This window comes from Xenia sp. Carnegie-2017, unplaced genomic scaffold (genome assembly GCF_021976095.1).
Source record: "Xenia sp. Carnegie-2017 unplaced genomic scaffold, XeniaSp_v1 HiC_scaffold_23, whole genome shotgun sequence".
NCBI classification, from domain to species: Eukaryota; Metazoa; Cnidaria; class Anthozoa; order Malacalcyonacea; family Xeniidae; genus Xenia; species Xenia sp. Carnegie-2017.
The window spans coordinates 8,309,472-8,336,804 of NW_025813486.1; the positions used below are offsets into that span (position 1 = coordinate 8,309,472).

The following is a 27,333-nucleotide window of genomic DNA, read 5'->3' on the forward strand; positions in this document are numbered from 1 at the left end:
AAAACGAGCAACTAAAAACATTACACTTCACACTTATCCACGATAACAATACACAATTGACATCCACACAATTCCTGTACACACAATACAATGACGTAAGAATCGTTTACTCCTCATTTGACTTTGAAGATGACTACCGCTAAGGTTGTCGAAACGTCAGTCAGAAACAACAAAAACAGTCCTTCTCAGGACTCTACTAACCTAGAAAATCTACATCTACAAACATGTAACGGTACTACAGAGTTCAAAGCATTTACTTTATCAATAACATTATTGTCTTCTCTTTCATCTCAGATATCGAGCTAAGATACATATTATATTCGGAATTTATTTTACTTTACATATCAAATTGTCGGCTGGAAGTGGATACTGTCTTATTAAAATCCTTTGAAATCAATTGTTGTATGCAAATTATAGTAAAGTACGTATGACTTTCTCCCCTCGCCATTATCGAAGCTAGCTTAGCTACACCACTCTTACAACGTATCGAACTTGGAAGTAAAGTTTTTAATTTACATTCATACAAATACTGTTCATTGTCTTTCCTTCAAACAGGTTCTTTTCTCTTTAAACTGTTCATTAACGTGGTTCGCTTTCATTAAAAAAGTTCTTGAGTTCTGCATTGTTTTTAAATTCTTCATTTGACCTCACAGCAGCATGAACCCAAACAGGGAGATTGGGGAATGTCTTGAGAAAAAAAGCCTTGTGATTGCCAAATTTATAAAATAGCTCTGGTTGAGGTAGAGGTCCATCGCACCAATGTTGGCCAATATTTCGAATTAGTCTAAGGCATTCTGTCAATGAAGGCCCATACTCATACATTTTTCCATTTACCTTGTCTGTTCTAAAAAAATCATATACATCAGTGGCCATAAAACTTTTCCAATTTGAATACTTGCTATTTAATTTTTTGACTACACTTGACTCGGTGTCGCTCGTCTTTATTGGCTGTTGGTTTCCAACTTTACATAAAAAGTCAAACTTATCGTCATCCGACATAAGAAATGGGTGTTTCAACGCCTCAATGGCAGATGGCCGATCTTCAGGTTTTAGATTTAACATCCAAGATAGAAGATCTTTCAGTGTCTCATCCTTGATTTCGTCCAAGCCAACAGGGCTTCCATTCAACATGTTGTTCAATCTATGCCGTTTAGTTCCAAAAGGATGTTTTCCTTTTCTTGCAGTATAATAAGCCACCATTCCTGCATTCTAAGATAATAAAAAATGTAGCGTTAACAGCAAAATTAAAATCTCACAAAATTAAATTTCGCTGTGAGTTTTGTAAATGTTAACATTTTTACACTTACATATACATCAGACTCTTTTTTGTAACGTCCTTCATTTAATTCTTCATTACGTGCTTCATTTGATTCTTCGTCTTCACAATATGATTCAGGAGGAATCCAATATTCAGTTCCCCTATTAAACTTGCTTTTGTATGCTTTAGATCCATTCTTCAACATTCGACTAATGCCAAAGTCAGCTATCAGAAATTTGCCGTATACGTCACGGAGAACATTGGAAGGCTTCAAATCCCGATGAAGAATAGGATCTGGGCCACTATGAAGATCAGCTAATCCATTCAAAATATTTCTAAGAAGATCTGGAAGAGCTTTTTGAAGATCACTTAAAGAAGAATATTTCACAAACTTCTCCAGTGATTCCTCACATAAGTCTGTAATTAAATAAACATAATCTGTTCCAGTATCTCTCTCAAAGAAGTAATAATTCACAACATAATTCGACTTTTTTGCATTGAATTCATTTAAAATTTTCTTTTCATGCTGTACAGGCTGGAGGTAGTTATCTCTACGCATTTGTTTCACTGCTTTACCGTAACCATCGTTTGTCAGTCCAAGATAAACACGGGTTTCATTACTTCCTTCGCCGAGACTAAACATCTCCGAGAAAATTACACGAACATTGCCCACATGTTTAAGGTCGGCTACGGGATAACACAATTTTGACAACAGACTTCTATGCTGAACTGAATGACCAACATATTCCAACTCTTGTAACTGCCATTCTTCAAATGACATAAAAGTATTACATTCAGAGGTGAGTGCAACAAAACTAATCAAATTCATAAGAATAGATAGCTCAAATTTACTCAAATACGACTAAAATTTGGATAACGACTTTAAATTTTTGTAAAATCTTAGCACCAATCATTAAAGTTGTCAAAATTTAATCAATCATGCAAACATATATGTGTTAAGATTAAAGGCAAGCGATACAGAAAAATGTTGTTTTTAATTTAATGTAGCACTTTCGTTTAAACAGCGCAATGCTTACAAAGTTATTTTTAGTGTAGAAAAATTAAAGTTTTTGAAGCATGTAGCTATTTCTTATACTTAAGTTTATATTTTATAGTGGAAGATATAAAAAACGGCTTTGTTTCAACAAACGATTTTTTCACTCTTTTGCCTTTTAGATAAAGTCTCTAATCTTTGCTACTAAACTTTTAATGAAATGACCGATTAAAGAGTTTTTACTTGATCAACCTCCATGCTCCGCCATCTGTCTTATTCCCATTGCCACTATCTCAAAACCATACAACAATGTTGGATTTGTACTGTCTTAAAGACCTTTCTTTTCATATTAGTTTAAATTATTTTGTCCTTTAACACAAAGGACTCTTTTCTCCACCCCCTCCACATACACTCTACATCAATCTGAACTTCTCCTTCGTGTAACCTCATTACTCATTCCTCTACATTCTATAGCATGATTCCTCTTCTCCGTTGCATGGAAACGTTTGGCTTATGGTTAATTTACAATAACAAAAACCGTATGAATAGATAATGTTTGTAAGAAAATTGCTAAAAATGAGCACTTTCCTAACTAAAGCTAAGCTTCGTCATTCATGATGATAATAAAGTAGAGGTTCCCTTGTCTTCCTTCAGTGTATTCATACACCTCCTATTCGTTGGTTTTTCTCTACGCTTCTTACTGTGTACATAACTGATAGTTGCCTTCACCCTATCTACGTAGACCCTCTTTACATGAGACCGGGACGAAGTCAAACCGGAATAAAAATCAGAATTTGTTGCATGTTTACATGGGACCGGCACGAAATCACGAAAAATCCTCATTCACGAAATGCCTCCTTTGCAGGCTACTTTTACGCTAGCCAGCCATTTTGCTTTTGTAATTTGCTTTTGTGCTCGTTCGTTGATGCCATTTCAGACCGGTCTGAACAGTAATTTAAGTTTACATTGATGCCGGTTCCCTTCATACCGTTCTGAACTCAGTCGGATCGGTTCAGAAGGCGGTACGACTTCAGTTCGCTTTGAGTCATTTTCGCAACGGTCCGATGGAAACATGTACTGTAAATAATATTATGACCGACACAAGCTGGTAGCGCGGTTTGACTTCGTTCCGGTCTCATGTAAACACGGCCATACTCTACTCTATGTCTACCTCTTATTCTTGAAACTTGCTCAACAACATGTAAGACAATCTTGCTGCAAGGAAGTTCTGCTTAGAAAATTGAGTAATATTTCGCATGTCAGCTGGTACCTAGAAACTCTGAACATTGCGTACATAGTCACACCCACAGTGTAGTGAATATACAGTAGAGCCACTCCATTGACTTTTTTCGTGCAACGCATATCTTATTATGCTTGTGATTACCGTACTGGCAGCCACTCAATTGCATTTTTAGACCAATAGGAATGATAAAATAGCTAACGGAAGCCAATAATCTAATTATAAATACAGCAGCGAGTTGCACACGATATGGACCTACTGTATATTCCCTATACTGTTCACAGTTCTATCATATATTTTCATACGGCAATGTCTGTTTTCAATTCAGAAATTTTCAAATATTCATGTGTTCTTAGGGCAGTTTCGTCACACAACTATCTTTTTAACAGACAATAGGTAAATGATTAAAGTTGCTTCTGGTTAATGATCTTGGGGTCACATAAAAAGAATTGGGTTAGCTATGTGACGAGGTAGCTAATTTAAATCAGACATAAAGTTAAATATGGTGCAAAATTTCACTTTTATGGTGCATAACTTTAAAAAATATACTTTCTTACCAGTTATATTATTTTTCATCAATTTTGTATGGCGAGAATCGTTGTTAGAAATACACAAAGGACATAACATTCTAAAGATCGTTTCCATCCACACTATTCAGTATTCACATTTTCTAAAGTCGATTATGATTGACTATAGAAGCTAGCAGCCATACAACTAACAGAACCACTGCCATTTATAACAAAATTAAAAAAGATATTTGTATCACAAAATTGCCAAAAGAATACTTGAAATTTTTAAAGCAAAAACAGTCAACGCTATATAAGAATATGTGATAGAGCTGTGACAATGTACGCAATGTTTACAATTTGTACCACGTGACATACGAAATTATAAGTGGCGAAAGTGGTGGATTCCAATCAAACCCATAAAAACCATGTAATATAGATTGCAAAAATACGCTTTGACTTATTTCTCGATTGTGATTAGTCGATTGCAGTGCAGTTTATCTGTAAAAATAAAATAACAGATAGGATTTTTAGATTTGTCTACATGTAAATAATACTACACATCGATCAATTTGTGATCAAGCTGAGACGACACACAGAAAATTGTAGTTTTGTAGATCAATTTTCAGAGCATAGTCGAGACCAAGTAATTCATAAATGTCAGTCGTCTGAATTAAGAATAAAGTTGCTCGAAAGGAGTTAGATTCAAAACTAGAGGATGTAAAACAGATCGCTACATGTAATGGAAGCTACCGACTTTTAAGATAAAACCAATAAAAAGCCTTTTAATTACATCACATTCCCATTCAGTGTAAACAATTTATTCATATCGTATCTTCCTATACTTTATCATATTTCGTAGCACTAATCATTTCGTACAGAAGATGGCATTTTCTTAATGTTGAAACATGTTTGCTTATAAAAAATCATCCTTTTTTAAATATTTTTTAAACTTGCTGCTACTCAGAAACTATGGTAAAAGTTTCATACTTATGCCATTGCATACATTTCGTACACAAACAGTTTAAAATTCGATATTTCATTATTGACATTATTGTCTGACATCTGGGTGATGTTTGCTCATTACTCACGTCATTTTCAAATTTGAAAACTACGTGTAAAATGTATATAATATGAAACGAAATTTCTTTCTAGTGTTGAAACATTGCTTCTATAACAAGCAATAAATACAAATACTTTATTTCTCAAATCATGCATTTTTTTAGTCCGATTATTCATAAGCCTATCGTCATATAGCCATATCTATATTTTATAAAAATGCAGGACTTATGACTTCCTCGCACACAAGCGTAAATTTCAACAGTAAATGATTACATGTTTCTCTTTCTGTTGCTTTGCCATATATCATCTAGAGAAAACAGGCAATAACAAATCAAAGCATTAAGGTTCCACTTGTCCTCTTTCAGTGCACCTCCTTGGTTTTCCTCTGTACACATCACTCTCTGACACCTCCCTCTGCCCTCAATTAATATACTCTGCTTTACCTTTACCTATGCATCGGTATATTGTGTTTTGTCATATCACTTAAACACTAGTCATTTTGCTGATGTTGACTAGTTTACCCGAGGTTTCCATTCAATTAATTGTGATTGAAGAGTAACAAGGCATGAGTTTTACTTGCCGTCAATACAAGGGTTGCAAAGCTTTCTCTTGGCTTCACTTGTGTGCAAGTTATTTCAACAAAGATTAAACAAGCTAAAACATAAAGCTTCCACTAGTCCATGCCGATCGTCAACTTGTTTTCCTATTTACCTTAAAACATGTGTATGTTGTTTTTATATATCAAAACAAGACAAGAAGTGAACTGTAAATTTTCGACGTATTTCAAAGTCATCCTCACACAGAATGACAAATTTTTCGGAATTTGCTTTATATTATATTTCTTTAAATTGTCGGCTGGTCATGGCTTTTGGTCTAAACTCCGAAACACCGACTCTGATTTACACAAACTATGCATACGCTATCAAAGATCACAACAACTTTATGAGAAAGCTCTGCTTGATTTGAAATTCTTAATCAATTGTAAGAATAATCAAGTCTAACCTAAATTTGTTTTTATATTATTTCCTAAAGTTGAGATTTGCTACGTATATCAATTTCGCGAAATTTCTAACGCTCAAAGCTTCAAAAAACTCCAAAACAGTCTTAAAATGCTAAAATCACTACATTAGATTATGTTTACACCAGTGAACTCTATTTTGAATAATGGTTTGCAGAAGTTTTACTTTAAAATTGTAGGCAAACGCCGCCGTGGACGCCCGTATGACATGGACTTTTGAAATCAGAGCCTCCAAATCGACTAAAATAAGTTGGTCTCATAAATTTCCCTGTTGGGTTATCTTTACCCTCTTCTCCTCCAGGTCTACATGTAACTTAGCTCATTTGTTTGCACTGACGACGGCATAAATTTGCCGAATCACGTTTGCAACAAAAAAGTTTGTTTTATACATTCAGTATAAAATCAGTAAATCTGTAAATTAAATATCATTTTTGGGGTTGGGATAAAATGCAGATGCAAACAGACGGACGGACGCGCAAAAAAATACAGACTACCGACAAAAATAATAAAATGCAAATTGAGGACAAAAAGAATAAAATACAGATTGTGCGACAAAAAGAACAATCCAACACTTCGCCAAAAGGAAGCAAGTGTAGTAATTTCGCATGTCACGTGGTAGAAAATGTAAACGTTGCGTACATTGTCACAGCTCTATTATATATTCTTATACGGCCGTTGAATGTTTTAACTTGAAAAATTTCGAGAACTAACGTGCTCTTTTGGCTGTTTTATGATGCAAATATGATTTTCAATTATTTATAAACAACAACTGTTCTGCTAGCAATATGGGTAGCTCTTACAGTCAATTATAATTAATAGACGCAGGAAAATGTGAATATCGAATCAGTAGTGTCACTAATGAGGACTAGTAGAAAACAAAGGCATAAATGTGATGCGCTTGTTGAGCTTGTAACAACGATTGTCGCTATCCAAACTAGATGAAAAAGAATGAAAATGGTGATCAAGTTTATTTCCATCGGTTCTCAGCGCCAAAAAATATTTGCGATGGATTATAGTGTGTGCGTGTTATTATGGGATAAATTTATATGCTGAAGACAGCTATATTCGCCATTTGCATTTGGAGTCAATTTATTACAAACTTTCTTTGGCAAGCTCTTTGTCGTTGTAAAATAATATAAATATACTGAATCAATATTTTAATAGTATTTCTTAAAGTTTGGATAGCAAGAATAATTTTTAAAAATACCCCAAGCGCATTGCTTTTTTGTCACCCTTTCGCCAGTTTATTATTTGATTCATGTGAGGCGGGCTTGCCCGACAAGTACAAAAATATTTAATCACGCACGCAGCATAAAAATATAAATCCCGATATTTCATGTTTCTTTTATAATATAAGCTGAAAGAAACTCAATGATGTCATGCACTAGTTTATGGTCCACCGAAAGTTGTTCTTTTGCTTGCCCTCTATTTTGCATCAAATTGAATTTCATGAGCATGCGCACTAGTATAAATCTTGGCCCAGCATGCCGGGCTAGCCCGCCTAGTGCATTCACATGAGCCCGTTTATGCCGAGGTCTCGCCTCGCTCAAGCGAGATCCCGGCAAGACGGGCCGGCCTGCCTCTCATATGAATCAAATTTGAAATAATATGTTAATACTAAAAGAGGCGAGATCTCGCTACAGCGGGCCAGCCCGGCTCATATGAACAGGCCCTAAGTTGCCCTTCAACTTGAGTATCATATTTATAATACAGATAACTATTTTCCTAACCCTCTTCAATAACATAACTTCCGACGAGCCAGAAGAGTATCATATTTATAATACAGATAACTATTTTCCATGCGTCAAAATACGTATGATAAATCCTAGACATTACAGTCATGATGTTAGACGAAGTGAAAGAATAAACTGCTAACCATCCAATTCTACCCCTACTAGCTAACTATCCTGCTTTACGATATACTGCACGCAACTGGCATTTAGATGCGTGCAAAATTTAACCAACTATATTTGTATTATAACTAGTGAAGCATAAGATGAACTCCTAAACCTGTTCATAAAAAGTTAACATTCTCATATTGCTATATAGTTACTGATTATTATTATTATCTGAAACAACACTAAAGTAAAAACTTTAAAAACTAAAATGAAAAGTTCGAATGCAAGCTACCGTGAGTTTCCTCAGCTTCCATAAAAAACAAAGTATATGATCAAGCACTACAAATATAGCTAAACTATGGAACTGGACAGGGTTATAAACATGTCAACTAACATGGTTAGATCATGCGCACCAGTGGGAACATTTGTTGCTCAGTCTCAAAATACGCCCTGGCTTTAAACAGAATGTCATTGGTTTCCGAAGAAAATGCGAGTGTTTTGTTTTTAGCTAGTTTGACGCGAAAAGGTGAAATTTACGTTTTCCTGAAAAGGTTTGTCAAATTCTAAAATTTTCACATGCAAGAAATCATTAGGCATATCAATCTAAGAAAAAACTTTACCTGGCAGATCCAGTTCAGGTTTTGTTTGCAAGTCTTTCAACATTCCTCTGTAATAGGCCTCATGAGTAGTGAGTGGAGCATACTTTAATTCAATGATTTCAATTTTTTGAATACCCAGACCAACCAATGCTTCTGATATTTCTTGCCACATATGTTCAAACTTGCTGTCATCAAGACTAGTTGTAATTATGTGACCCATCACTTTGTTTCTGTAATACCTTATTCTTGCAATATTTGATGAGATTGAAGAATCTGAAGGGGGAGGAAGACCATACCATCCATTAGCTGGTTGATTCAGACCACATATGTTTTGTAATAAGGTAAACAATAATGTGATAGAAAAGTTTTCAACGTCCGGAAAACTAAATGCTGGGTAAAGAAGATCCCAATTCTCTTCAGAGATGATTTTCAACGTTTTTAGTGTTTGCAATTTAGTAATGGTAAAAGGATTATTAAGTTTAGCAGCTAAATTTGATGGTTTTATAAGAGATTGCAATGTTTCTCTGAAGGCTTGTGTTCCTTTATCTATTAAAAGCTTTCTCAAACGAGATCCATTTTCCTCCATTTTTAAAGCGTATAGGTGTGAAGCCATTTTCAAACTAAAAATAAAGAACAAAATTTTGGCAAAAGTAAGTTGAAAGTTAAAACCTCATACGTACGACGAAGTTCATTAGTCTTGTATACTCTAGCGACTCTAAGTACACTTTGTTTTCCTCCTCGTGTTTATTCGTGTACACATTTTACTTTTATTCCAGAAGATTAAGTAAACTGATATTGCCAAAAGTCAATCAAATTATGTAGATGGGGTCTCAGATATACAAGACTACAGACTAGCGTTGAGAGAAGAAATACCATGATCAAAACTCAATTTTAATAACATGACGCCAAATCATGGTAACGCTATATGATATAAACGCCGACCAAAAATGAGGAATGCAAAAGACAAGTATGGAAAAAACCCGAATCTCTGAAACAAGAAACGGAAACAACGAATATTCCACGAAAAATTCATGCGACGGTGTAATATGTATTTTAAAAACTTTTGCTAAACCTTTGAAGTCTCGAACCTCGTTGATTCTACGTTGTAGACGTATTTAACTTAAAACTCTACCCTCTTGTTATTACTTTATTAAGCAATCACTTAATGGTTTCCATACTTGGGTGAATGGTGTGATCCAAACACGAGGAAAAAAGCAAGAGTTGAGAAAAGCACACAAAACACGAACCGAAGGCAAGTCAATTTACAATTTTTCAAACCTTGGACAGATTCTCTCTGGAGGAGGGGGTGTCCAGGATGATGCCACAACCCAATTATTAAATTTCAACCCCCTCCCACAAGCCTAACTAAACTGTTTAAACTCTGAAGTTATATTTTAACACATCCACAATTTCTAGCAAAACCAATCAGTATTACAGTTAAACTTAACTTTTCTGGGTATTGTTTCAAAAATTAGAGAAAAGAGAAAGTTTTGTGCGGTACTTAAGTTTTAATTAAGGAGTTTAAATAGCCACTTGACAATAGATATTTTAAATATAATTAAATATAAGTTCCGGCACCATAATGTAGCTTACATTTCAAAAACGAGACATTTTGTCTTTTTAGTTTTCCTTCGAATGCGCAGCATTAAAACTAACCATACGAAATGAAAACAGCAGCAATGGTCTATGCAAAAACTTAAACACGTGCATTAACGTTTGAGAAGTTGGCAGTTGCAATAACAAATCAAAACAGCAAAACGTACTCCAAAAAAAAATATATCTGAGTAAGCCTCACATTTCTCTTTGGCAACGAATTTTTTTTTTCATACGTTTATCATAGATAGCTATGGAATACTTAATTTCGTGTTTTCGTGTCTCTTTTGAATTTTGCTGTTGAGAAAATTTGACATAAAGTTGAATCCTTATCCGCCATTTTGGAAAAAAAGCCTTATGCTAAATTATGCCGGAATACATTACTGACGTCATTGGCTGGTATCCACTGAATGACACAATATAAAATAATAGCATTATAATAATATATAGCACATTTGTTCACTGGAATTTTAAAACAAAAACAACAGTCGGCGGTTGTTAAGATTAACAAAAGTTGTGTAGTTTATCACGCTTATATACTTTTCCAATATTTAGTCGTTATAAGACGTAGAAACGTTTATTTTAGCAGATCTTACAACTAGGCTTTGCCGACATAGCTACCAAGTGTAAGCCCAGACAACAACAAGCGCGTTTTATACACTGCACATTTCGTGCAATAGAAATATTTCATTTTCCCATATTACAAACCTGTGACCAATAAATGAGTTATACGTTTAATTTATTATTTGTATACATAAGAGTCTTTGAAAGATTATGTAGTTTTATATAGGTGATAAGCTTTAAGCCGCTATGTTTTGTTCTTGACTGTAGAGTTTCGTTTATCCAGAATGTTTTACTTCGTGTTTGCGTGCACAATGTACAAGTAAACTTTTCGATTAACTTTATAACTTATGAATGAATACAAGTTTTGGATGGATCACTCATGCATTTTGCTTTGGCGCAGTTCGTGACAATCCTTTGACAATGATATAGCATCGCAATTGCAGATCATAACAAAGAACATCAAAGAGCGTCTGTCTAAGACTAAATTTACGGTCTTTCGTGATAACATGCGTATTTAAAATGTGTACAAAGTCCGTCTGGTGACGCAAAGCGTTTTCGTATGCTAGCATAAACACAAGCAGGAAATGGTCTTCGATGTTTCCTCTCCAAAATTTGAAAAATCCACCTAGAACATCTTTGATAGGCAACTAATCGATACAGCTCGTGTATTCTCTCTAGATCCTCATCAGACAGGGGCCAGTTTTCTTCAAGATGCCGACACACGTCTATCTTTAACACACTTTCTGAGAGCATATTGTCCCTAAATTCTTGGTGTGTTGTCAAGCAATTTACTCCTTGAGTTTGTGTTTGGCCTAGCAAAGCCTCATACTCATCGTATTCAAGCGCTTTTTCGTGGCAACAAAGACACTCGATTGCCTTTTTCGACAAAGTACAATGTCCACACTTACACCAACTAAGAGTTTGAAGGCGCCAAGCATTTGCTTTCTCAAATTCAGCATGTATTTCATCCTCCGACGAGGACAAGTCGCTCTGCTCACTCTCTTGTTCGGAACCGCTTTCTTCACTAGTTTCGGCCTTCACTTCAGGTTCATATTGATAGGGCAGAACCTCACCTGGTTGATTTTCGTGTATGTCATCCATTACAGCAAAAAAAACCGTAAAATACGCTTTAAATGTGTTGTAATGCAGTCAATCACAAAGTATATTGTATTATTGTTTTGACTGCTCACCAGCCAATGACGTCACTACCGCTCGAGATAATTTTATCAAAATTTTATCAAAATAAGATGGCGCAATTTATAAAACTTTTGCTGCAAATATTTCAGCAACAAAATATTTTTGAGAAAAATTTTTTCTATTTTAGTTGTTAGACATCACAAAGGTTCAAAAATATGCCATAAAAATTTTCGTTGCCAATGTCCTTTAAAGTATACAGTTGCATGTATTTTTTCCAATTCACTAACATGTTTGCGAAATTTAGACTTTATCCTCAAGATTAGGCACTTGTCTTGTTAACTTAAGCAAAAGATTTGAAACTTTTAATTTTATTACTTATGCACAGGTCCAAAGCGCAATTTGGGGTGTGGAGGGTGGGTGGATGAATATTTATATATTTAGCTCTGCGCGCAATGTTAGTTTTTTGTAATTTCAAAAGAAATTAGTTGGACAATGTTGAATATATGCTTTTGCCCTTACACTGTACAGTTACCATTCAATAGTTCATACTTAAAATGCCGATGTCAGGGAAATAACTTTTTCAAATAATTAAATAGAATTTACAACATTTACAACATATTTCATGGGACGAAGATTTCATTTTCATGAGCTTTTTAAGGCTAGAAGTAGTTGACTCCTCACCTGATGTGACGTAAAAAGGAGAATATGGGAATTCAGTTATTGCAAATCTTCTCAAAAAAAAGCACTGCAAATTTAAGATGCCGCATTGTTGTATAGTTTGACTACATCGTTTGAGAGATTAATCAAAGAAAAAAGTAGAAATGCGTTTTCTCCTTTTTACGTCACTTTCGGCGAAGAGTCACCTTCTACGCCAAAAAAAAACACCATGAAGATAAAATTTCCGAATCATCAAATGTTCTTAAAATTGATATAATTATCAAATGAAGTCCTTTTCCAGACCCTGATATGGGCATTTAAAATAAATAATTTTTTTTTTATACTTTATTCATACTACACTGAATGACAACGTAGCTATGCAATAAAAACGAAACAAGCGTAATGTTTGTTCGTAAAATTTTTTTGCGTGAACTGTGTCGTGATAGCTTGTTTTCAACTCTCTACACTACCTTCGCTGACTGCACTATTCGAATGTCACGTCCCTGAAATCTAGACTCTTTGTCTTACGTCACTTCCTTACCAACTCACCCCTAAATTTGTCAGCACCAATGCTATAAAAAAATATGAAAATCCGTCCATGTTTCACATTATCCAAAGTGACAAGAACAAAAGAACATGATTACACTAAAACAGACTTGATCTTCAGCCTACCATATACTGAAATAGTATTGGTTTGCGATATTTTGACGTGTTAAAATGGCCAATAATTTAAGACCCCAAGACTAATCCATTCGGTGACTACTCATGCACAAGTACAACCAACATTCATTTCCATTCACAGAAAGTGATGTAAGCTGAAATTGAACTAATGCAACAGCATAAAGGTGAATATCTTTGTTTCAAGAAGTTGAAATTAAAGATAGCCTTTTTGCCAAACTTGTTAGTCAGGGGACATATGTAATAACCATGGACATGTAACTAAGGTGATTTGCCATAGGTGGCATTGAATATTCTGAAAACCTGCTCTGAAGTTGAAAGCAGGCATAATATTCTCAAAGATAGAATCAATACATCAAAGACAGCAGTCAAATCAGGTAACATGTATGACGCACATTCATGTTCATCAAGCACACATTTTCTCAACATGCAAAGTATTCAACATAACAAAGTCAACCAGACTAACTAGAAATGGTAGCAATCAATAGAAACTCCAAGCTGATTGACTTGTGTCCAAAAGCCTCTGAAATGAAATGATCTGCTTTAGCAGGAAAACTCAATTAATGTATTACTGCCTTGATATTCACCATTTCTATTGTTGTACTGGTAGGTTTCGGCTTGCATAATTTCCCATGCAAAAATACAGTCATCGGGCAAATTAATTTTGCACAAATACTCAGGATCTAATGATTATTTGTCATTTCAACCCCAAGTTGAAATAATTCAAACAATTGAATACAATAGATTGAAAATAAACTCTGCATGTTTTAAGACACCAACTACTTTTGTTCTACTTTGGATAGTATAGCAAAATGAGATTTCTGGTCCTTCAGGATTTTACATTTACCGGAATAGAAACAATTCTGAAAAACATTGATTTTTACAACACAACATTTATGCATTTTTAAGGAAGATAATTAAATTTAAAACTGATGATTTGCATATCCCAAGGCTAGAGTACAAGAAACATTATATATACTGTCTATAATTCTATAGCTCTAAATCCTACGGTTTTACAGTTCTTGAGCTCTATGTTCTAAAGTTCTACAATTTCTAGTTCAATGTTGGTTCCATAGTTCTAAGAGTACAAACAAACAAAACAAACAACATTTGTATACCGGCCAGTATTAATCCCCGCCAGGGGGGTTGACCGGTCCATGAACTTTTCTACGCCATAGTTCTAAGAGTACTGTTTAATATTCCAAGGTTCTATAGTTCTACAATTTCATAGCTTTAGCTCCTGTAGTTCTACAGTTTTAAGTTCTATGTTTTAGAGTTCGACAAAGTTTCTACTTCTTATTTCTATGTAGGTCTGGGTTCTAAGTTCTAGGTTTACTATAGTTTCACACTCTACAGTAGTACAAGTCCAAATTCTGTCGTTCTATAGCTCTAAGTTCGTTTGTTTTACAGTTCTGTTCTTTTGCCTGCTTAAGTTTTAATGCTACGATAAAATTAAAAGAATCATAACACAATAAAAGTCATATAAACCATAAATAACGTAAAATAAACATTAATTACATAACGAAATAACTACAGAATAAATAACGATTGCCGTAGTTTGAGATGCACGAAAGAATTACGCCATAAACGTATCGTTTGATAACTAACATATTATAGTTACGTAGTAATTTTTTGTATGGCTTACCTTAATCAGAGAAATTCAATAAATTCGTATTTTATAATTTAGTAATTTAGCAAACACTACATTTCGTCAAGTTTTCGTGAAAATGGCGTGGCAATTTGACCTCCACACCGGTGCTGCCATTCTGTGTAAGCACATTTCACCTACCAAAACTTTATTTTCCCCTTACCTCCCACAACGATGATTTTTCTTGTTTTCCCCAAATTTTCCCCTACACAACAACATATCCCCCTATTATATACCTACGTCGGGTCAGACCATTGAATTTTTAGTCTGTTTCAAAAAATGCATACAAAAAAAGGTTTATCGAAAACTAAGAATATCTAGACGTCAAAGTTAGAATTTCGCGTAGGAAGTAATGGCATGCAGGTGGCGCAAATGACACACTGAGTTTTTGCTAAGTTGCTGATCTTCTATTGCCATATATGGTCACAAATTTTGCCAAAAGTAAGATTCTGTTACAATCACTTGCTAAATGGTGAGAACACTGAAAGAAAAGAGTATTTTGAGCAAAAATGAGGCTCATGTTTAAATGATTTTCTTTTCTCCCTACAACCCCCTTTCAATTTATAGTTTTCCCCGTAGGTTTCCCCTACCACGTACAAGCCACAAAATTCCCCAACTACGCGTTCTGGAGGTTAAAATTCTCAATCATAACAATCGATCATATAAAGAGAATTTGCAAATCGATCATGAACACATTTTTGCAAAAAAATTAAAATGTTTGCCTGTTTCGCATCGCTGTTATTTTATTAAAAAAATAAAAGATGTTTTTCGTGTTTGCAATGTCTTATGCAAGCCTCGGAGACTTTTGTGAGAACTCTCGAGAAGGTGCAACCCTCGACAGTTGGTATCGGGCTTGCACTAGTCTGTTCTCGATTTTTTTCAAAGATCTCCTCGGTTTGCATAAACCCGTGCTCAGTAAACATCTTTTATTTCTTAAACAACCAAAAGAATGTGAGCATTTTCATTGGTCCAGAGCCGTGATCTATAAGAGGACATACACACATAATTGACGTCACAGAAAATTTCATGTTTATAAAAACAGACAAACGTCGGATATATTTGAAAATTTATCGCAATACCTCTCTGAATGGGAAAAGAAAGATATTTACAAAGACCTAGTTGAGGTAGTTAACGCATTTGAACAAAAAGAAAAGAAAAAACCCGGTTTTCAAACAATGATTTGTACTGCGTCCTCGATAACAAAATTTCACCAAAATTGATAACCCATTGCTTGTTTATTTTGTTAGCGAATCACATTTTATCACGTGATTAAGCTAGCCAATAGCGATTCTTCAATCCTATATACACGTAAGCGTGATATTTGCAAAATCAAGACTTTTCTATGTTCCAAGTGTTGGGGAACAAAGAAAACAAACAACAAACTGTTTGACCGTTTGATTTGAGATTTTTTTAAATCTAATGGCGGCTCGTGGCAACTTTTTTAGTTTTTATCACAATTGACGTCATACCTGTGTATCTATAATTGTATAGTCAACGTTTAAATTTTATTTATTTGTTAATCATATAATAACCAGAAGAATTTTAGCAATTTCATTGGTCAAAAGCTATGATCTATATAAGGACAGACGCACAGAATTGACGTCCCAGAAAATTTCTTGTTTTAAATGGCAACCGAACGCGAATTTATTTGTTTATTTACATGAATTCATCGCTGAATGGGGAAATAAAGAAATTAAGAAACTTAGTTGAAGCAGTGCATGGACGTATTTAAGCAAAAAGAAACGGATAAATCCGGTTTTTAAACAGTGATTTGTACTTCGTCTTCGATAACAAAATTTCAACAAAATAGATTAGCCATTGCTTGTTTATTTTGTTAGCCAATCACATTTTATCACGTGAACAAGCCAGCCAATAGCATTTCTTCAATCCTATAGATACTCACAAGCAAGTGCAATCCTCGGTTTTCCGTCTCGGGTTCGCACTGATCTGCTCTTGAGTTGTCCCAAATGAAAGGTCTCTAATCTTTGCACAAAGCTAAATTGACAGAAATTTATAAAATGGGTAAAATTATTCGATACCTATTATATGAAAAGATTGATGATGCTTTCCTTTGCTAGTGAATCAATTGTATGTAACATGTGACGGGTATTATCTAATTTATCTTTTAAAACAAATATCATCTAAGTTTTAAATAAAAATAGTGTTTTTGAGTAAATTTGTACGTCCACAGGAGGTACACTAAGAGTAATTGCTTTGGGTAAAAATACATTTCCAACATTAATGTTTATTGAAAACTTTGAGCAAACAAAAATTAAAGCTTTCAAAATATATTTTTAGCGTATAAAATTCATCTTTTGTAAGGCAAGATATAACTGACCGACTTTATTTCAACAACAGAACTTTTTTTCACTCTGTGACCCTTTATCACCAAATATTGATATGTGACTTTAGTTGTCCTTTGTTGAAATGGGACTGTTGATAAAACACCATGCACATGATGAAAAATAACATAATGTCAATTTTACAGAATCGGAACAAAAATAATGTTCAAGTTAAAAATCAGATAGTTTCTGCAGTTTAATTTTGTTGCCCAATAATAACTAAGTACTAAATTGTATTTCTGGAATCTTCACTTTTTCCAGCTTGTTTATAGCTGATTTGCAAATTTGCTAAGGTTTAATATTAAAAAATATTCATTAGTAAAACATAAGGTAAAAAGAATATAATGTCACAAATTTGACTATATGTATAATATGCAAATGTTAACATTCCTACACCTACATATACATCAGATTCTTTTTTGTAGCGTGCTGTATCAATTGAATCGTTACCTTCACAATATGTCCCGGGTGCAACCCAATACTCAGTTCCTCAGTCGAAACGTCAGTCAAGAACAACAAAAACAGTCCTTCTCAGGACAATTTGCAACTGCAATTAATTATAAAAATCAATACTTTGTATGTTCAACATATAATTATCAATACTTTGTATGAAAATTCAAACTCCAACATGAGGGGGCAAACTTTTGCAAATTCATGGTGCAAAAAAAATGCGTTATAGTTTATACATAAATAATGTATGTTACAGGTAGAATTCAGAAATACATTTTTAATAATATTATTCTACGAGAATTCCAAAGTTTCCAGATCATTATTTCAAAACAAACACAGGCTCTTCATGATTCCTTGACTTTTTGTCCGAATGGCTATTAAAATATTGTAGAACCGTAAAGTTGTAAGAACTAGTTTTTTTCGTTAATCGTCTTTTTTTTGCTATTGAGAACGAAGGTGTTTTAAGTAAAATTAACAGCAAATATGATTAATAAAACAATTTTCTAATGCTTCAGTGATAAAATTTTTCAATGTAATAAAGTTGTCTTTTTATAACTGCGATTTAAATTTCGCTTTCAAAAGATCTTGTCCTTCGTGACATAAAAGCTGCGTCGAGCCACATTCTGATGTCATTCAAACTAGGTGGCGTATATGGGTTTCTTGAATGACGTAACAAAAATAACTCGTTTCACTCTTTCTTGAGACAGAAAAGGTCTATCAAAAAAGGCATTTTCAGTCACTTTTAAACCACAATAAACATGAAAAAATTTGACCATACTGAAAATTTTTTTCCATGGATATGCTAAAAATTACACCTACTTTTATGAACTCCTTAAATTCATTCCGAACTCTGGAAATTCTCGCAGCAGAACCGAAAAGAATAGGGATCAAGTAAGGATACTCATCTCCATCATAACAGCTACTATGATTTCTCCCTCAATATTTTTCAGCGTCAAGCGTTTCTGATGTAATGTTTTTTGATTAAGCCGTGTGACATGGGAATTGGAGAGATATAAGGATGTCCAAGAAGCTGCTGTGCTAAGCATTGGTTACCGTTCTCCAGATATAGACATCTATCTATAGAAACTACATGACATTAAAAAACATAAGCTATAAATTTTTCGTCACTTTAATGCTTGTTTTTTTTCACGATCTTTATTTTTTCAAGTGAAAGCTTTGAGTGGAAATGTTCAAGCATGGCTATCATTGTATTGACAAATACTTATTCCGAGAAAGGTAACTTTCTTTACGAAACTACGATTCAATAAAAAGGTACTTACAAGTCAAAATCGAGCTTTTCAATGTATCTAAAGACCAAACTCTTTTTCCTTATATATTTCTTTATATTTACTGAGCTAAAAGAAAATTGTACACATGTTTTTCTACTATGAATGAAAGTGAACTAATCCTTCAACAATCTCACGAAGAAGCCTCCACATTCTCTGTTGGTCCTTGTACTATTCCTCCTCGATAGCATTCCCTAGAGTACTCTTTTCACAACACTCCATCTGTGTATACAAAGTTTGCAGAATACACTTTAAATCAGATTTCTCGTCCTAAAGGAAAGACACTTCTAGTTATTTTTACACATTTTCAACAACGTCATGAACAATTATCACTAATATATACCACGTGAGACAACAAGCTTCCAAACTGTATATGTGATACTGCAATATTTCTTTTCAAAATGTCTTCAGTAGACTCGGTGTGATAATTGAATTGTTTCTGTGTTGGAACCTCGTCCTCGCTAGAGCTTGTATCGTCGTTAAGATTGTGTTTGAATCATTCGTGTTTCCATTGGTCGATTAGCCCTCATCCAAAACTTTCGAGCGTACGCTGGGAGCTTTATTGTCAAATGTGGTTCTAGGAACAAGACGCCATGCTGAGTAGAATCATTTGGTCATCAATGTTCTGTGACAAAATTCGTGAGCGTGCTCTGTGGTACAATTCTATACCTGCGCACAAATCGAATTCATCATAGAAAAATTAGATCAAAAGTAGTCTCTCGAATTACAATTCCCACAAAAAGAACTTATTGATAACATTACTTTATTAGTTATTTTTGGCTAAATAAAACACTTTCTCAGTTATTTTTGGCTAACTAGATAACAAAAAAATTAGAGCTCTATCGTAAAAAACGCAATGCTTTGTCGCTCTTTGATTCTTATTTTTAAGTCATACACAGAGTTGTCAAAAAAATACATTTTTTGTCAGAAAAATGTATTAAGTGTGGAGTGACACAATTAAGATTCTATTTTTAGGGCCATTGACTTTTTGCCATACATGAACGATTTGTCTCAATGCCTATTAAAAACAAAAATTCGATTTTTTTGCAGATATTGGTACTGACGACTCCATACTCGTCTGGCAATTTCCGTGCAATCTGATTTCGAAAACCTTAGAAAATGGCTGATTTCTCATAAGCTTAGTCTTAACGTCACTTAAGATGAGTTTATTTAATTGACTGAAAAGAAATGTAATAATATATTTCGAATCTTAAAGTAAATGTTAAATTATTGAACACCATCGTGTCAAAAGAATACGTGAGTCTAAAACTTTGGGGTTTCCACTTGACAAAAATTTATTGTGGAAATGCATAACACTGACAATATTTGCAAAAAAGTCACATCAACGATTTTTGTTATAAAGAGGTTACAAGGTTTTGATGATAAACAATTCTGTCTAAACTCTATAAACAATTCAGTCTATACAACGCTATAGTTTGCCCTTACTTTTGATTGCTGTAAAGAATTATGGGATGTGTTCATTAAAACACAATCGTCCAGACTTAAAAAATTAAAAAATAAATGTGTCGAATTATCATGAATATGAGCAAGGCTAAATTTATGTACAAGTTGCTGAATTATACGGCACTCAGCCACTCTAATTTTTTACTTTTAAAGATGAGACAACTACCTATATAATCTATGGAATATTGCAGCTGTCTTTGTCTACCACAAGTACGATATAAAAAAGTCCTATGTATGATGATCTCTACTCAATAAAGTCAGAGAGAGAAATCTCTTACTTTCTGTGGCTAATAATGGATTTCTTTCTAACGTAAAGTTGTCCGGATAAATTTTGTAGTGGTAGCTTCTCCCATCTTCTCGTATTACTCTTGTAATCCTATGACCCTAAACCTTGGCTGGATGCATTTTTTGTAATTACAAGAGAAACCTTGCTCCCTTACCAATTTACTTTCTTGCAAGAAAATCGTGTCTATTTATCAATACCTTGCTTATATTAGAATTCACACAGTACTGGAATTCGCAAACTACTAAAGGCACCGTATTTAATACAGCACCAAATAATTTCCTGGCAAAAAGGTTTCAGTGTAATGATTTACGATAATGTGCTGTAATATGCTACTACAAATGATGCGCATACTTTAATTGTTATGTTAGTTTTTCTGTATTGATAAACGTAGTACTTTTCTTTATCTCAAACACAGGAAACTTAAATGTATACGTAAACACCTTTATTAATTAATCTTTATTCTAAGGTATAACTAAGAATTAAAAATTAAATAATCAGTTTATTGCAATATTAATTAAATTCACCATAAAAGTGAGTATGTATAATACAACTGGATCAGGAAAAATATTTTTAATTGCATTCAAATAAAAGAAGATTTTTAAAAACGATAGCTTTGATTTCTTCCGGGCTACTAACATTTTACTGACTGTTTTTGCAGTTAAAAACTGTTTATTGATTTGGCTTTCTTTCACTGAAATTGAAGAAGCTCTTGAGTTTGGGAATGTTTTTATTTCGTCATTTGATCTGACAGCAGCATTCACCCGAACAGGGAGATTGTGGAATGTTTTGAGGAAATACGCCTTGTGATCACCAATCTTATAAAATGGTTCTGGTTGTCGCCTTGGCCGTGGTTGATCGTACCAATGTTGGCCAATATTTCGAGTAAGCCTCAAGCATTCTGTCCATGAAGGCTTATAACTATAAACCTTTTCATTTACCAAATAATCATATATATCACTATCCATTTGACTTTTCCAATCTGAGGAATAACAATTTAATTGTTCAACGACATTTGAATGGAATCATTTATCTTAATCGACTGACAGTTACCTACTTTACAAAACATTTTAAACTTCTCATCATTCGACATAAGAAACGGTTGTTTCATCGTCTCTTTGGCATATGGTCCATCTAAGGGTCGTAGATTTGAAATCCACGACAAAAGCTCCTTCAATGCCTCATTTTTGATGTCGTTCAAGCCTACAGGTTTTCCATTCAACGTGTTGATTTGTCTATGTAGTGTAGTTCGAAAGGGATGTTTCCTTTTGTTGCAACATAATACATTACCATTCCTGAATTCTAAAAAACAAACGTGATAACAACAACATAATTTCATATGTCTTAGAACCATTCTTCAATTTTCGACTAATGCCAAAGTCATCAATCAGAAATTTGCCTTGGTAACCTCTGTGCAATATTTCTCTGTAAAGACCTCACTCTCGGTTATTAAGATCTTGATAATTTAGTTATTACGTGTTTACGTATTTCAGTGTTTTATAAATTACTTTAATGTACTTTATACTTTTTCTGCAAATTTTATTTCACATGCCCTTGGTGAAAATTAACATAACTCGATGTGGTAAACGTGTTCAATGAATATTTCATTCTATGTAAATTTACAGAATTTAAAGAAAAGAAGTCCAGTATTCCAAGCCAACCGCGTGGTATAATTATAATGAATCAACCAAAAATGCTCTGGTATACGAATAATTGTCAATTGAAGCTAGTTATCGAATTTACTCAAGTGTTATGAATTAGCCAACATAGATTCAAGTGCACATGTTTACGAGATATAACCAATAGAAGTCCAGTTTTTAAACATTACTGCTGTGATAGAACGCCCAACGGACGATAGTTATTAAATGTCTTTCTCAAGTACAGTAAGAATAAATATACTTCAACTCTTTTTTTAAACAAGAAGGTATGTTGAGTTTCTCAACGTTATTATAAGAGACAAACGCTTTGATTTTGAGTAAGCACAATGTTTGTAAATCGTAGACAACAGGTAACTTCCAGAAAAAAACGCGAGAATGAACACCTGTGACTGAAGCAACTTGACACAAATTACCAAAGAACGAGGTCAGACATTCAACGTTCGGACACTGTCGATCAGGTTCATCAACGCAATCCAACGTATAACAAATTTCACCAGAACGTGAGCCAATAATGAATGTCTTAACAATGTAATCAATCGGACAAGCTATGGTAACAGCAATACGTTTTCCGTCAGGAGAATAACTGATATCATTAAGCAAAGCAAAGTAATTGTGATGTTTTGGGTGAACAGCCAACCTTTTTCGGTGGGCTAATTGGAAATTTTCAGAATTGTCAGAAAGATTTAAAACGCGCCACACACAAAACAGCCCGTAACGATCACATATTGCAAATTCCCAACGGCCAAATGCAGGATTGTAGCAGCATTTTTTAACTGCTGTATAATAATCGTAAACACGAACGCGTTGTAGTAGTTTTAAACTGTCCGCATCAAAATAGAACAGTTCACCATCAGTGCTTCCTGCCAAAAGACGGCTGCCATCAGGAGACAGAGCCAAGCAATTAAAGCCATCAGCACGATACTGCGCCCGCAAATCTAAATAATCTTCAACACCACTTTCATTCCCACTTTCACGTCTTTCTTTTGACACTTGCTCGTCACGCTCATTTGCCTCAAGATCCGCATTAAGAATAGGGCAACCTATTTGAATGCAATCAACTCCATTAATTTCAACTTTAAGATCAATCCATTGGTCGGGTCCGTCTTTTATAGATTCTTCTAAGTTCCACAAACCGTCTGGCAGTTTATAAACACGGCACCAAAAACGATCCAAGTCATGGGGAAAACCAGGATTCAAAAGAATAGTGACGGCAATTCTCTTTCCATCTGGGAAGAACTTAATTTGAGAAGTGTGAGCATGAAAACAGTTTATGCAATATACCGGTTTAGGTAACTTGCCGACCTCAATATCTGGGATGGCAAAAATAATCAAAACAAAATTGATAATATTATATCTGTGACGATGATTGAGTGTTGCACTTGCAGCGATTAAAGAACCGTCCCAAGATACGGCCCATTTTGTATCTGGGTTAAAAGCCAACAAACAATTTTTCGAGTTCTTTTCAAATTTTATATCCATGAATTTCTTCACATCAGATTTAAAATCTTCACTTATAAGTCCTAGTGCATCGCTCCTGTAACTGTACAAGAAACTTTTCAAGGATGAAAAATAACACAAACAGCGTATAGCCATATTTGTTTCAATGTTGACGACATGCGATGGCAAAATACCGTCTAATTTCTAAATAAAAAAAGAGATTTTTTAATCTTAATGGGAAAAGCTCACCAGAAGATCAATATTTCAAATATTTCATAGTTTATACCTCGCTCATACATATCTCATATTCAGGAAAGTTCGGAGCTGACGAACGTTCAGATTCATCATCAGTGGAATCGGAAGACATCTAACAACTCTCTTTGCTTCCTCGAACAAGCCCTTTTATAAGAAAACCTAAAAAAATCGATTATATTTCGAAGTTGCTTTCATTCGCCTCTGGGAAGCATGATTTTGTTTGTATCCCTTGTATTGCTTGTAAAATAACATCTTTAGGGGTAATGCATTCATGTGTATCTCGACTCTATAGATTCGATCTGCATAAGATATTCCTATAGACTAACATACGAAAGAGTTGTGGCAGAGGAAGTATAATTGCCTAGTGTCCACTATTTTTGTTTTGAAACCAGCAAATGTCTGGCAAATATAGAGAATTGAATGGTGAAAAAACAAATTTTCCGTTTTGTTTTCTTATTCATGAATAAACGGCAATATGGCTTACTTCAAACTCGGAAAATCATCAAGCAATGTTCTTAGATATCTGACGCTCGACATTTTAATCTCAACCATTTAACTGAAGCTAATTTTCTAGTGTTGTGGAGATGAAAGAAATCTATAAGCGAAAACTTTTATTGCAAATTGTTCCTCCGTTCAACGATACGCAAGTCGGTCATTACACATTAAAATAAAAGCGTTTGAAATGGCAAATACTTTAAAATCCCATTGGTAAAATATTCTATGGAAATTTCCAACGAAGAAGCGTTGTTTTTAAGTTATCCTGAAAATAAATAAGCTATTGTGATGTATTGATTGTTTTGGCTTTGCTACTTCCCTTTAACATGATAAAAACAGCTAAAATTCACACTTACCGGAACAAAAATTGTCAGAACACATTTCAGTGAAGACGACATTAAACCACAATAACAGACTTTAACGACCATGAGGTGGAAAAGGTCTGACGTCTGAGTTTGTTCTATCCACTTACATGTATCCTAGAAGTAAGCATTAATATTTAACAAGTCAATTTCCGGTGTAATCAAAGAAAATACTTTGTTATAATTTCAGTATTTTCTTATATTTCTTTAAAATACGCAGTAAGATTTAAAATATATCTTATTTTTAGTAAAACCTCTCTGTATTATCTTCTCAAAATAAATCTAAATGAAACCATATTACTGTAAACGCATGTCCATTTCCGCAGAAACAAATTTTAAAAAGTTAGGGGGGTGGACGGTGTATTCAACGATAAGTTGACCCATTGTTTACATAATTTATGCAGGCTGTCACGTGTAGTAAAACAGACTTGTTGTTACTTGGTATGCAATAAAATTCAAGTGTCTTTGTTAGTCCTGAATTACACCCATTTCCCCCTCACTTTCTACGCCTATGTGAACGTTAACACTTCAATGACTTTGTCAGCTGTAACGTCAGTGACAATCTTCAGCAGAGTGACACATTTCCATTGTTTTTTTACTGGAATATGCCAAAGTCAAGACATTTTTTGTTGCTTAAAGTAAAAGTTCTCGTAAACTGCAATGGACTTTCTTTTCATTATCAATGTTTACATGCTTACTTCTGGAACTGATATGTAAATTAGGGTGCGTATGTTTCTTTGTTTCCTAATTAACATATCTTAGCAGCCTGTTTTATTTCGTTAATCCACTACAAACAGCTTGGGTTTTGTCATAACGTTTTATTGTTATGTGGACTGATGAACAGTGGCGTGTTTGCAGGGGCCATGGCCCTCCCAGGAAGGATTATATAGGGGCGACAAACGGCAAATTGGGCGCAAAATGTTTGGTTTATCCTGCATTTATAAACAGCAAAAAATAATAGAATTACGTGGAACAGACCAAACGACCATTCCGCAAATCATAGTGAACGCATCTTTTATGTAATCATGTAGTGAAGTACATAACGTTCGTATATTATTTATCTAGATTTATGTAATAGCATTAGAGAAAATAGCAAATCCTACTTTTACACAAACCAGCTACTTAAACTTAAACTCCAACTCTTGGATACTAATTTTTTTCTTCTATATACTGCCTTTTTCCATCTCTTCAGATTTTTAAAAGGCGAGATTGCTTACCAAACAATACACTTTAGTGCTATATTTTTGCATGCAATTCCCTTTGTCATTTAAGACTTCTATTGACTAAGGCGTGATGAGTTACAATTTGAGCATTGTTTGAACATAAAAAAAGTCTGCAATCAAGTGAAGTTTCTTTTAAACATATCCGGTGAATTACAATGCACTTATTTTGGCAAAAAATTGGTTCAGGATCCTCTGTTCTGACTTTATCAGTGCGCGAGCTTTAATTATGGAAATCTGTTTTACTGCAAGCGAGATCTGTTCATTTCACGGTTTTTAATCCAATAAATGAAAATTGACATTAGCATTTTTTTTAATTATGTAGTTGCTGCAATTATTATGCATAATAAAGTATTTAGCATTCACAAAAGCTTAATAAACCAGACAGTTCTACACTTCTGGGACTTTATAGTGTTTAAAGGTTTCGACAGTTTTAAAGCAAAGCAAATTAAAAGTATTATCATTCACTGATTTATATCTCAAATTTATTCCGTCACTGCTCTGTAAAGAAGTCAACATTAAATAAATTATAACAGCCGTAAAAACGTTAATATATTTTTCATAACTTGCCAATAAAGATAGACAAGCACGTGCAACTTTAACCAGGCGGAACAAATAGCTAAAGAAGGCTAAATCATTTCATGCAGATTTCATTTGATGCACACATAATCATTTGTGCGAAATCTGTTTTCTTTGGAACACACTGCATAATTCTGCTTTTCCAATAATGTTAATACCATCAATGAAACATATTCCTATGGTTTATGGTAGAAGCTGGCTCATAATTTTGCTCGGCCGCAGAATATAAACATCTGTATACCTAACCGCCTGCTCTATGTACACAGTGTATATTTCATAAACGTTCACAATGTAGCATTACGAAAAGTTAGTTTACTCCAGAAAAGGAAAATTACAAACAGACAATTAAGCAACAATCTTTTATGCGTGATACTTGACTTTTACCCTCGACACTCGACCATTACATCTGAAGATAATTTCTCAGCGTTGTAAAGTTGAAATAAGTCGAGAAGCGGAAACTTTGTGCAAAATATTCCACTATTCAACGCAAATAACTCATTATACACATTAAAGTGCCAAGTACAAATCCTATTGAAATATCTTCTTTAAAATTTCTGACGAGCAAACCGATTTTTTAAGGTGTCTCGAATATGAAATAAGCTGGTGTTATTTAGTGATTATTTAGGCTTCTCCATTTCTCTTTAAAATGATAAACTGAACAAAAAAATTCACACTTACCCGAAAAAATGTTGTCAGAGCACGTTTCAATG

At 34.0% G+C, this 27,333-nt stretch overlaps 3 protein-coding genes across 3 annotated transcripts; all 3 read right to left on the minus strand.

The window, feature by feature from the left end:
• Positions 1 to 238: 238 nt before the first annotated feature.
• LOC124447989 (serine/threonine-protein kinase/endoribonuclease IRE1-like) lies at positions 239 to 14,868 on the minus strand. The gene is made up of 4 exons (XM_046998999.1): positions 14,790 to 14,868; positions 8,537 to 9,135; positions 1,308 to 2,026; positions 239 to 1,209 (listed from the first exon to the last, which is right to left on the minus strand). The coding sequence occupies exons 2-4, from the start codon at positions 9,126 to 9,128 to the stop codon at positions 580 to 582; spliced, it is 1,941 nt and encodes a 646-aa protein (XP_046854955.1). The 5' UTR covers positions 9,129 to 9,135; positions 14,790 to 14,868; the 3' UTR covers positions 239 to 579.
• Positions 11,159 to 11,773, minus strand: LOC124449037 (P2X purinoceptor 7-like). Its single transcript, XM_046999980.1, has one exon. It carries the CDS (start codon positions 11,771 to 11,773, stop codon positions 11,159 to 11,161), a length of 615 nt encoding a protein of 204 aa, XP_046855936.1.
• LOC124449038 lies at positions 14,488 to 24,079 on the minus strand. The gene is made up of 5 exons (XM_046999981.1): positions 23,999 to 24,079; positions 22,689 to 23,916; positions 21,671 to 21,919; positions 21,264 to 21,599; positions 14,488 to 14,585 (listed from the first exon to the last, which is right to left on the minus strand). Exons 1-5 carry the CDS (start codon positions 24,077 to 24,079, stop codon positions 14,488 to 14,490), a joined length of 1,992 nt encoding a protein of 663 aa, XP_046855937.1.
• Positions 24,080 to 27,333: the final 3,254 nt, after the last annotated feature.